At 46.0% G+C, this 13,039-nt stretch overlaps 1 protein-coding gene across 5 annotated transcripts in view; it reads left to right on the plus strand.

Moving 5' to 3' along the window:
- PAX2 (paired box 2) overlaps positions 1-13,039 on the plus strand; it is an 83,578-nt gene that overhangs the window by 52,644 nt on the left and 17,895 nt on the right. For 3 of the 5 annotated variants that reach the window (XM_065638687.1, XM_065638684.1, XM_065638686.1), the window contains exons 6-7: positions 5,687-5,862; positions 7,689-7,815. In XM_065638687.1, coding sequence (XP_065494759.1) covers positions 5,687-5,862; positions 7,689-7,815 — 303 coding nt within the window. Of the gene's footprint in view, positions 1-4,250; positions 4,259-5,686; positions 5,863-7,688; positions 7,816-13,039 lie in introns of all 5 variants that reach the window. The other 2 variants (XM_065638683.1, XM_065638685.1) reach the window with 1 other exon arrangement.

Consider the following 13,039-nt stretch of genomic DNA (forward strand, 5'->3'; position numbering starts at 1 on the left):
TGGCGGGCTCCATCCTGGGCCCACGGCAAACGCAGCGTGAGGGTCTGCGCAGCGCTGGCTGCCGTGAATGACAAGCACTGGCTATCGATCGCGTTCTGAACTCGGCCCAGCCGATAGAAGGTAATTAATGACTCCATTTGCCTCAGTACCGAGGAGAACAATTGAGTTTGAAACTGCAACAACTGGCAGTGTGGGGAGAGGCCCCCCGGGACCTCCGGGAGAGCTGCCTGACGGCCCAGGCTGCGCGGGGACACCGGAACACATCAGAGGGGGAAAAAAGAGAAGGGAAATCAGATAAAGGGAAAGAGCGGTCTTAACACAAGGGGTGACTTGGGCAAGGGCAGCACACGGAGCCGTGGGTGCCCAGAGGGTGGGACAGGGCTGCTCTGAGTGAAGCACCCCAGCGGGGACGGTGACAAAGCGGGCTGCAGGAGAGGACAGGGTGGCCTTGCTGGCGCGTTTCAGCAGCCGGCTCAGCACCGCCGCGTTAGACAGATGCGTTTCCCTCGGAGGCTTTGACAATTAGATGGGTTCTGCTGTGTCACCTGGCTGGCAGTTCTCATGCCAGTCACATTCACTTTTATGATGACTGTGATTTTTATTGGTAGTGCTGCGAGGCTCCAGCTGAGATCAGGGGGGCCCTCAGGCAGACTCGTCATGGGGTAATAGCCCCTGCCCCAAAAGGAAACAGTATCTTCATGTTTGTGTGCCAGCTGCACAGCTTCTCATGACCTTCCTACGTGTTTCTGTGTATAAAGGTCTTCCTATGTCAGCAATACTTGTGAATTATTTGTTGAGATGGCCCCTTCCCACCCTGTGCAGGGGTGCTCTGTGTCACCAATAGCCAGTGAAGTAACTGCATTACTCTGCTTTATGCTACTTGTACATGATGGTGTCTTTGTGACTTCCAGACCTGGGAATGTCTTTGTTTTGGAGCTATTTAATGGGCATATTCCCTGTGTCAGATGTAGTTAAGGTTGTTCCTGTGTCCTCTGCACAGCATTTCCTTGTTATCTGTCAGGATACTTCTGTGACACCCGTGGAGCATTTCTGTGTCTCGTGTTGAAGGTTTATGCTGAACAGCGGCTGCGTGCGCTGCCTCGGCAGCCCCTCGAGAGGAGAGATGTTTCCTGTCACATGTGCAAGGCCAGTCCTGATCAGGCTGACACCAACTGTGCGCTCTTGTGAGGGACGCAGTGACCGAGGCCATGGTTCACCTCTCAAGCTGTTTGTTAAGATCCTTCTGATTTAAGAGAGAGGTGTCCCTGTGTCACAGTACCACAGAGTTTCTCTCGCCAGCAGAAAGAGAACTGGGAAAGGTGACGATGCTTCCTAAGGGCACAGCTAGCGCAGTTACCTAGGTGGCATCCCCAGACTCATCCTGCAGCTGAAGCCTTGCTTCACCGCAGCGCCTCTTCCAAGAGTTGCTTTCTTGGCAAACCCCCCGGCCCTTAAGCTTTTACTCCTAGTACTGTTCTCCATCAGTTGAAGTGACTGTTCCCCACCACATTGCCATTCTTCATGTGATCTGCTCGTCTTTCCCAACCCAAATTTTCCCCATGAGCCCACCCTTCACTTTCACCCACAGCCCTCTGATGGACCCCATCTCTTCCCCAAAGTCCTCTCTGCTCCTTACTGCCACCTTTGCTCATATCCATGCAGTTTTCAGCTCCCATACTTTGTGTATTACAATATTTGAGGCTTAGTCGAGCTCACAGTCATACACTTAGATGAGAATTGCAATTTTGATCTAAGACCAGATATAAGCATCTGTCCCTCACAGTTTCAGGGAAAAAATGAAAACCCATCCTCTATGGGTTTTGACATCAGAAAACAAACACAGGGGATTTACAGTCTTTTGGTTTTGAAGAAAATATAATGATCCATGACGGCGAATGTCTCAGCATTAGCAACACAAAACATATAAATCTGTCTTTCAGGATCATCTCTGTGAAACCTTCTCTGCTTCATAAGTAAAATCCATATGCACAGCTTATATTATCGCTCTGTGACGTTTGGGATTTGGGTGCCTTGCCATTATTAAGTCCAGTCATACTGCAAGCTGTCTAGACAAAGTCCACCTGCAGGTAGCCTACAGGCCTCTGTCTAAAGTTTGTTTTCTTTTGTAGATTTTAAAGCCTAGGCCATGGCAGAGTGCCTCTCTGTGCCCCATATCCACAACTCCCACCTCAGCTAAAGCATTGCCTTTCTCCTTACAACTTTTCTGCCTTTCCCTATCTGCTTGCTTTGATCATTCTGATTTCTTATCTAACCCTGTTCCTGCCCTTTTTCCTCCCATCATCCTTTTCTTTCATTTTCCACTGATTATACAGGTCCTTTCTTATCAGCTGGTCCTGAGTTTCCCAAATACATATACGCAGTTACGTGAGCACACACACACACATGCTGACACAAATAAATAAATAAATAAAAAGGTCAGTGAGCAGAGCAGCAATAACCCCTAAAACAGTACTATCAGAGGGACATGATTGATCAATTGAATTCCATAGCGGCTGAAAAATGTGGGATTAAGTAGTGTATTATACGCACAATGAGTTGAGGCATGATGTTCATTTCAAGTTCATTTCGCCAGCCCTCTGCCACCAGATCAGGCAATCAATAGGGGCAGCAGATATCATATATCACCTCTCTCCATGCTAGGGAGAGAGCACCATAATCTCTCGCAAATTTAGAGTGACAGATTTGTCAAGATCTGAAGGGCCTCTGAATAAATGAAGGAAAAGAGACTCCTACAGCGACTTGGGAAAGCTGTGGTTTCAGCCGCTTCACACAAAGGCATGGCCTGTGCACACACGGGAGACATGCATGTCTGCAGGCAGACAGGAATTACAAATACATGTGCATGTGTGCACTAATCTGTGCAACCATGCAGGGCAACTCACTAAGGGTAAAATCCAGTTTAATGACAATCAATGGAAGTTTTACCATATACATGAACACCTGTCCACTCACACCAAACACCACACATAGTGTAGGGCTGCCATCCTTGAAAATCAAATATAGCCTAAACCAGCCGCCACAGACGAATCGCTGCTCAGACATGTACAGTGATGCAGAATCTAAAGAATACCAGAATAGTGACCTACTGCAAAAACACCCATGTGTATTAGCATTGCAGTGTGCACAGTCATACACACTGACTGACACGTGGAAAAATCCTGAAAGGCAAACATCTTTACAGGCTGCAGACAGGTTGAGACAAATGCTGCTACAGGAACACACTTTTTTTTTTTTTCCCCCAAGCTTGGACCCAGGAGTTCTGTGCCAGTTTTCTACAGGGAGAACCAGACAGAAGTACCTACTGGAACTGGGAGCATAAGCCTCGAGCTACCCTAGTCCTCCTGAAAGCCACCCCCTGCAATAACAGCCTAGTCCATCTAGAACACAAAAACTGCAGTGACACACACAGTGTGCAGTCCACCAAGCCTGATCTTTGCTTTGTTTTGTCTTAGTCTAATGTGTCATGAACTCCAGCTTTCAGGAACTTGAGAATTTTCCCTTGAGCAAATAAGCCTGAGGAGAGGAGAAAATGCCAGGGATCAGTGCCAGTAAACAGACCTGCCCTGGCTAGGAGTGGAAAAGAAAGAGAGAAGAGGCTACTCAAGGGAAGGCTGCTGGCTGGGACAAATCAATATGTAATATTTTCTATGGTCTTGCAAGTGGTACTGTACTACGTTACTGTATATAATGTACTATTGATTATATCATATCGTATAATCACCTATAAACGGATATATCTCATAGCCAGAAGGCAGCAGGCTCAGTTATAACTCTAGGCCACCAGTTGGGCATTAACTGTGCCAGGAAAATACTCATCTTGGCACCATTCATGAGCTAAAAGATGAAGCTGCAGAGTGTCATGGTTGTGGCTGTTGCACAGTGAATGCCACTCCAGGCTCCTGGGAGCATCGGCTGCCCACAAGCACCTCACAATCACACGGAGAAGGGAAAAGGTCTTTACAGATCACTCAACCACTTTCTTGACAGGCAGTAAGTTTCTGAGTTTCACAGATTGGAAGCCACCGGCTGAAGTATGAGGAACAGTAGTGAATAAACAGGGAGGTAACTGCAGCACAAGAGGGAGAACCTGATCTTAGGTTATACAGGGTGATAATCAGACCATCAAACTCGTGTCTGATGAAGCACAGTAGGTGGAGATTCAGTATGGAGGGTATGGAGGTATATGAGCATGGATGAGATGGGATTATAGCCAGTCTCACCAAAGTTAGGCTAAAAGGTGACAGCAGAAAGATACTCAGCACAGTTGGAGAAGATTATAACGAGCAGACTTGCCTCAGATGAGATGAGAGATTATGACAAAGGAAGATTCACTTCAGCTGGGACAGGAGGTTATAGCAGACAGACTCACCTTGGATGTGACAGATGCTAATAGCAGGAAACTCACTTCAGATAAAAAGGGGTTCTAGCCGAGATAAATGCACCTCATTTGAGTTGGGGGATAACAGGGAAAAAAAAAAGAACCAAAAAAACCCCCCAAAAAACAAACCACCACACCCAACACAAACCCAAAACAGGTGGGTGATTAAGATGGTTTATCACAGACAAAGATTCACTTTGGATGAGGCAGGGCATTTATAATGGACTCACCTCGGAGGGAATGAGTGGGCTGTAAGAGATGTGGGAAGGCACAACAGAGAAAGACACACTTGGAACTGGAACACGGCAGGAGGCAGTGCAGTGAGACCAGACTGTGTCAGAGGGATATTACAGGGACAGAGAGGCACTTCTGGGGATGCTTCTACCAGAGAAAACAAAAGCTTTTTTTTCATAGTAAGAACAAAGGAATACCAGGAAGGTCGATTCCCACAGAGTAGGACTAGGTTTTGTAATACAATAATTCATTTTGGATAGGAAGGGGCACTGACAAAGATTCTTCTCATTTTGGAGGGAGTTTTATAACAGAGTTATGGGTTGTGATAAATCACGAGCTACATGTAGGAGAATGGGACAGAGCTCTTAACAGAAACCAACGTATTTAGGATGGGACAGATGTTCCACAGGGAGAGACTTGTCCCTGGTGAAACATGGAATAAGAAACAGGATCATTCCTGTTATCTGAGGGGGATGAAAGACACATTTGGGGTATAACAGGACAAGATGAGATGAGAGGGAAATTACAACAAAGCTATAACAGCTATTGGGACTGGGGAGCTCCAAGAGAGGCTGACTCCCTTCCAAGCTGTAAGAGAGCCCTTTCTCCATTCCAGGCTTCCTCAGCCCTCTCCAGTACAGGTCCATCCTCAACACTGGCTTCTCTGTGAGCTGCCTCTCCAGTAGCCTTCTAGCGATGCTAATCGCTGTGCTTTGCTCCCATTTTATGCTCAGCAATGGAGATTTGGCAATTTTTAACACTGAAAATCAGTGGAACCGAAACTCATCTCCGAGCCAAGCACCATTCTTCACAGCCTCACTCATCCTGGGCAGGAGAGTCCCACTGAGGCTGCAGGAGCAGCCCAGCTGCCCCAGCAGACAGGAGGGGGCTCCCCTTGGGTCCCCGCAGCCTCCTCATCCCGCAGGAGGGACACAGCTCCCTGGGTGGAGGCGGAGGGCCCTGCTCTTTCCCACTCCATCCTTGTCCCAGTTCCCTTGCTGATCCGAGCCAGGGTGGTGCTAACTCCCTGTTTTCTCTGTCTGTGCCCTGCAGATGTATCCGAGGGCTCAGTTCCCAATGGAGATTCCCAGAGCAGCGTGGACACTTTGCGGAAGCACCTTCGTGGCGACACTTTCACCCAGCAGCAGCTGGAAGCTTTAGATCGAGTTTTTGAGCGTCCTTCTTACCCTGACGTCTTTCAAACATCAGAGCACATCAAATCTGAGCAGGTGAGGGTCTGGCCTGGTAATGGGGACCCCACAGGCACCCACAGGATAATGGCAGGGAGATTCCCTCACCAAAATCACTCTCCCCCTCTTCACCCCATGTTCTCTCACTGACTTGTTACTGCACATGCATCACATTTACACATCACAACATTTTCTAGTTGTAAATACATCACCATGCTGATGCACGCGTATACACGAGCTCTACCTCCTCTCATGAACATGCACATGGTGCTCTCCCTAAATCCCCATGTGCGCCTCTCCCTCTGCACACAAACCTGCATGTATGTGGCATGTTCTTGCCATGCACACACAAACACTGCCATGCACGTTCACTGGCACACAGCACTGCACGGAAACTCCTGCACCCTCAGATCACACCGGTGACCAGCGAGCCACAGGGTTGGGCTTTAACGGAGCATTTTCCATCATGGCCCAAAGCTAAAGACTTGACTCCCATCTCCAACCTAGTTTTCCGAACTTACGCAGCTCTGCCCCCCTTTCGCTTACCCCTCTGCTCCCCTGGCCTTTTATCCCAAAAGCTGTTTGTCTTAATAAAATGAAAATCAAAAGTCTTTTTAAACCGCCCCAAGCCATAAACCAACAAAGGAAGAGAAGGAGAGGCTGGCTGTGGACTCCCTTCATCCCAGAGTCCCTGGGTTTATTACAATGAATAACCTTTATTTACTTTCATTAGACTATTAAGCACCAGCACAGTCATTTTTCCCCCTGAAACTCTGAGCAGGGCCCATAAAGCAAATCCGAAGCCTAATTGAGTTCATTTTAATTTCTCTCCGATCACAGCGAATTACTCTGGTGATAAATCAGGGGGCAGGCTCACCCCCAGTAGAAGGCCTAATTTGCAGCTAATTACAAAACTGATTTCTACAGGAAGATCAATACGAGAAGGAATTGGAAATGACTAGGCAGTCCTAGCCAAGCAGGGACAGGGGCGGGGAGGGGGCAGTGTGTGGGGAGCCCGCTGGAGGAGGGGGAGATGTGGGGAGGGGGTTGGGGAAGCGCATGGAAAAAAAAACAGAGCAGAAAGAGCAGAAAATCAGTTTTAATTTAACGTAATATTAATCAGAGCAACTTTTCCTGCTGTTTTGTAGCCTTCCTGGTTTCTCCAGCTCCCGCATCTGGTCCGGAGGCTGCCACAATAAAAAGGCAATTACCAGAGCCTTTCGGACAGGACACCCTTTCAGATTCAATGGCTCTCCCCCTCCCACCCTTCTGTTAGCCATGTGGCTCCCCCCTCCCCAATTTCATACCCCACTGCACAGAGTGACAGAGGCAGGGGATGAAGCTTCTTTGTTTGTTTTTAAAGAGCGAGGACAGAGGTAGCAGCAGAGGGGAGGCAGAGGACCCAGCAGAGAGCCTGGCTACACTAGGGCAGCACTGTCTGCTTCCTGCAGCCCACCTGTCCCAGTCACATCATTGCAGTCCTCTGCCCAGCTGTCCTTGTCACCAGGGCAAACATCTCAGCCGAGGGGAGGGGAGGTGGATTTCCCGTTTCTTCTCCCCTGGGCTGGCACAGGCAGCCATCCCCGTCCCTATCACACCAAACGAAGGCTCAGTCACACCACAGATAATGGGCCAGATCCCTCATCCCGCTTCCTCTTCTCAGTGGCGCAGAGGCAGGTGGGATAGCTCATCCTAGGAACCCCTCCCGCAACCCTCTTGTCACTTCATCTTCTCCATATCCTCCTCCTCCTCTTCCTCCATCTGTGCAGGGGTTTGCATCTCTCCTCTTCCTCCCCCTCATCTGTACACCCTTCCCTTTCTCCTGGCGCATCAATAGCGAGCTGTCTTTCTCCTCTCTTCCCCAGGGTAATGAGTACTCCCTCCCAGCTCTGACCCCTGGTCTCGATGAAGTCAAATCAAGTCTATCCACCTCTGCTAACCCAGACCTGGGGACAAATGTGTCAGGACCCCAGACGTACCCTGTGGTGACCGGTAAGCCGCTTGACCAAACAGCAGAACCAAGCTTTTTATTTATTTCCCTCATCACCATTAGCTTCTGCTTTTTCTGCTAATGCAAGAGATCCCTCTGTGGCAAACATGGAGAGAGACAGAAAGACTGTGGAGGACGTAAGGGCTCAAGAGAAGCTTGAAATCCAGAGTATTGGCAGTTTTGGGTACACCTAGCGGTGCCCAGGTGTGGATCAGGAACTTGTGTGCCCAGATGGGGCTTAGGGATGGATGTTGGTGGAGGACAAATATGTCCAAATACGCACTGTGATTTTTTTTTCTTTGTGTCTGAGAACAAGAGGGTTGTGGCTTACCCACGATCTGCACTTGGTTTTCTCAGGGAGAAATAATAATTTAAGCTTTATTCAGCTCTGGCATTTGGAAGGGGCATTTGCAATCTAGATACTGAGCTGTGCTGAACTGTGGCAGCTAAACTCCCTCTTCCTTAAGCCCATGAGTCTCTAACAGCAGCTGGCAAAATAAATTTGTTCACAGCCTTCCCCCTTCCCTCACGTGTGGGCACATTAACCTCAGGAGTGTCTGGGACAGTAGGAAATGAGAGCAAATGCAAGACAGTAAAGGAATCGGGATGCACGGAAGTAGGAGGCAATTTCTGCAGCAGCTGCACTGGAGGTTGTATCTCAATGTTTTCCTGCAGAAGCCCCTGCAAACAGCCTCAGAGCAGCTCGTGGCTGAGGCAGACAGTCATTGCTTGTTCAGTAAACACCGAGCAAGGGCATATTGTTGTACACAACTTTGGGCTACCAGGAACTTTGGGACCGGGGCAGGATTAGTAACAGTTACCTCGAATACAGAGGATATCCAGGGTGAGGTCTGCAAAATATCGTGGAGAACCATGGGGAGGTGAACTGCATGTTTAGGGTGTGTCTAGAAAGCGTGACATCCTCAGACTTTTTTCGTGGCTTTTACTGCTATCAGGCTTGATCCAGGATCTTTGTAGCCATGCAGTTTCTTAGCCAGCCAGAAAAAAATGGCTCAGCTGTGGCAAAACTGTTCCATCTTTCATTGTATTTGCATATGGAAAAGAAAACTCAGCTGGTGTCCATCTACCATTTAGCAGATCTGCATTTCTTACAGGAAACGCTTTCCTGTCTTTGGAGGGCAAAGCCAGTAGGAGAGCAGTACTGTCCCTCCTTCATGGGAGGCAGATCCCCATAGCTGGATGTAAAGGTGAGGTGCCTAAAATCAGAGCTTGAGATTCAAATGGGCCATTAAAATAATTCTTCTTAGTCATTCTACCTAAGCGAAGAGGATGCATTCCAGCCTGTTAATATGAAAGCAGATTTCCCAAAGGCTGGGGACACTGGACAAGCTTTGGACATGACTCTCACAAGGGGACGGCAGGAGACAGATTTGGCCTCACAGAAGTGGCTGTGGGTTGAGGCAGAAAATCATCTTCATGTCTCCCCCACTCCGTGCCATCCTCACTCTATTCCCTGCAACACTCCCATCTCAGCTCGAGAACATCCCCATCTGATCCATCTGGATCCAAGAGTGAGAAAAGTTCATTTCAGACCTAGCTTGACATTCCCAGGTGGCAACTTAGCACTAACATCTCAATCTGTATGCGACATTTCAATCAGCACAGAGTAACAAAAGCAGAACTATTAGTGTTGGGAGCTGTTCACTGGTGGTAATGATGGGGAAACTCAGAAACTGGAAACGAAAAGGGAAAAGAAAACCCTCAACACCCTGAAAGGCAACAGGGAAAGAGGGGCAGAGAATTTTTCCTCTACACTTAGGCCAGGATCCAGTGTTTGGATTAATGGTGCCATTACCCAAGAAAGGACTTCAGATAATGCTCATTCTTAAAATGTTTTTGCTGGCAATTAAATGGTTGCAGTTATTGATCTTCATTGATCTGATGTCCTCAATTTGCATAATCTATTAAAGATGAATGATTCATTATATATTTGCTGTGGGGCTGGGCAATGCTCTCAGGAAGGACCAGAGAGGTGAGGAACTCAGTGCTGCCTCTGATCTGCCCTGGCCAGGAAATTAAGCAAGAGGCTGGGAGCATGCAGATGTCTTTGGTGTCACCCAGATCCCTCTCCCAAGAAGGGATATTGGAGTAATAGCAAGTATTGAATTGCTGGCTGCCTGTTATGTGGCAACACTGTCATCTTTGAAATGCCTCTTTGCTCTTGTCCAGGGCAGTCTGTGAACCCAGGTGATATCTAAAACTAACGTGAAATAAATCCACCCAAGCAGGGTACAAACTCTGTGTGCAGTCACTTCAGGATATAAGATTTAGCTTCATTTGACAGGAAAGTCTCCCCAGCTCAGTCTTCCCAGACAGAAAAAATTATCACTAGATCTTTCCAGACCAAAGCTGTCTGGCATTGGATTCTTGCCCTTTCTGAAGACTTCAGAGAAAGTCCTCCTCTCCATGGCTCATGACTAGCTTGCTTTAGCAAGCTCTTTCAGCTCACACCATCCTGAGAATACACCCCTCCAAAAGCCATCAAAACCTCAACAATATATAACCACCTAAAATCTGGGAACATAGTGAGATTGTCAAGTACAGATGTTGCTGTCCCTCTTTGAGCTTCTTGAAGAGCTAGAAATGCTGCAAAACAGGCAGCCGCCTTCCCAACGTGAGGAAGCCCTTCCCCAAAGTTCTGGGCATCTATCCAAAGGCACCACATAGCGCCACAGTTACATACAGCATAGCCTTGCCCAGTACTGCCAATATCAAACACCACCTTTCAGACAATTATTCTATCTAATGCATCTTAGATGGTCCATTTATTATTCACATCTCCTAAACCAAGTAAACAAAAACATTTGCTTACTATGGAGCAGACAGGTCACCCTTATTTCTCCCCATTAAGTACCTGCAAGGAATTTCCATGAATGAGCTGATGCTTTGGGGTGAGCTGAGCACTGGGCTAGGAAACATGGTCCCGCCGTCCTTCATATAGAACTGATAATGTAGAAATTTGCCACTTCCTTATGAAGTATCAGAGAGAGAAAGCTCTTAAAAGCTGTCTGAGAACACCACCTCAGCTCCTCTTTCACACACAGGCCAGTGGGCCAGCTACATCTTGCCTCGATGTCGCGTGGCCATCAGAGCTAGATTGGCATAGATCCCTGACAGTTTCTTGGACAGTATCTTTGGACACACATCGGATTTCCTAGAAGCAAAAATCCAAGCTTCAACATACCAAGATAAGGCATGTATATGCAGCTGAACACCAGGACAAGAATTCTGTTGTTCAGAGATGTTCTACTTCAGTTATTTCTATTGAAGGCAAACAGCCCAGGCAGATGAGTATAAAACCGTACAGGGCTAAGGAAACACAGAGAACCTCAATAGCTTTATTTTATTCAGTAGTTTCCACAGGTCTGATTTTGGAAGGTACTCAGTAGCTAACACCCAAAAGGTGAGCGGAGGAGAACCTCAAGATTTTGGCACTAGCAACAGGAGTATTTTAAAAGCACAAGGTTGTTCACAGAAGCTTTGAATCCTTTGAGAAGAAAGGTTAAGATCCTTCTTAAAGCTCCATCAGAAGTCACATCTTTGGGAATAAGAATGCATGAAAGAAGTGGTGTGTCTTCAAACGAGGTTCTGAGTTCCGGGGACTTAGATTAATAGTTTGGGAGCAGAGCCCTTTCCAACTCAATTGTCTAGCCCAGAAGATACCCAAAAGAGAGGCAGCACTATGCAAAGTAAAACACAATGGGCTTTTCATGTATGGCTTGAAACTTGCTTATTAACAGACTACTAAAGGGGAGGATTTACCTACTAGATGGATTGTAAAATTACAGCAAAGGTAAAGAAAAACTTCCCTTAATTGAATCCCAGTAGTTTTAACTAAATAGACTTGTTTGCCAGCCCACTACAATCAGTGAGATCTGCAAAGAAAAAACAAGCCCAAGAAAAACAGGGTAAAAACAATCACTTCAGCAACTTCTGCTGTTGACTGAAATGGGAGGATGGGTCCCCTTCTCTTTCTGTGAGGGGGTTTCTGTTCTGAGCACTTCTGTGCTATGCTTGGCACCTCTTAACAGGAATAGGTAACACTTAAAATTGTCATCACCCACCAAAACAGCTACCAGGCCCTGTAGAGAAAATGTTTCCTTTTCTCTGGGAAATAAATTTTTCCCTAAAGCAACAAGGTATCATCCACGGTGAGAAATCCTGATAACAACTCAGGATGTGTCAAAGGCATCAAAAAAGCACAAACCCCATCAATCTCACTTTACACCAGACCTCCACTCCCTGGCATGGGGTTAGATGGTTTTTCAGTTTAAGTTAATTTTTAAAATTCACGCATGAATGTGTGCAAAAAAAAAACATTATAATTACTTATATTATGTCTACTTGCTATGTCTGAAAGACATACAAAAATAGTACTTAAACAGCATCTGATGTCTGTGGAAGTTTTCAAGAACTTTGTGATGCTAAGCACAGAGAAATCACTGGCTAGACACCTGGATCTGAAGTTTTTCTGAAACGATAAACTATCTTTTGAGAACTTCAGCCTCCTGCAGGATGAAAAGATATTATTTCCTTTGTTTCAGCATAGTGAGTGAACTGAAGAGAATTTTGTTCAGTTCAATAACCAGGTCATTAAAAACTAAGAAACAAACTAGGATTTGAAAAAGCAGGAAAGTTTGTTTTCCTCTATTGGTGAGTGAATTAAGCTTGGGGTGAAAGGATCAGATCTATTAGTTCTAAAATCAGCTCCATTTCCTCCTTATACATATCTTTTCCTTCGTTTAATAAGTCATTTTTAATGCAAAACCTGCTTAGCTTGTTTTTCCTGTTCTAGTATATCTAGGAAGTCAGGGAACCTGAGGTCATTTTATTTAATTAGCATGAATAATTACAAATGGTGTTTTTAATTTAACTCTAATTTCCATCCAAATATAACTTGACACAGATCACAAGTAAAAAGTTAATAATCTAATAAAATAATAATATGGACTCATCGTTCACTATTTTATCATATAATAATATGTAAAGACAAATTATATTAAACAACATAATTGCTTAAATAAATGTGCACAGATGCAGTTCATCTACTTCGCAAAAATTGAAATAACCACATTTAGCGTAAATTTTGTATTTGACAAAATATTTGTTACCAGCCATAAAATTCAACCTTTTAGAAATGTAAAACAAGTTGATACAGCTTGTTGTTTTAAATCATGATTAAAACTGACCATTATAAGTTGTATT

Source organism: Caloenas nicobarica, chromosome 7 (assembly GCF_036013445.1).
Source record: "Caloenas nicobarica isolate bCalNic1 chromosome 7, bCalNic1.hap1, whole genome shotgun sequence".
NCBI lineage: Eukaryota > Metazoa > Chordata > Aves > Columbiformes > Columbidae > Caloenas > Caloenas nicobarica.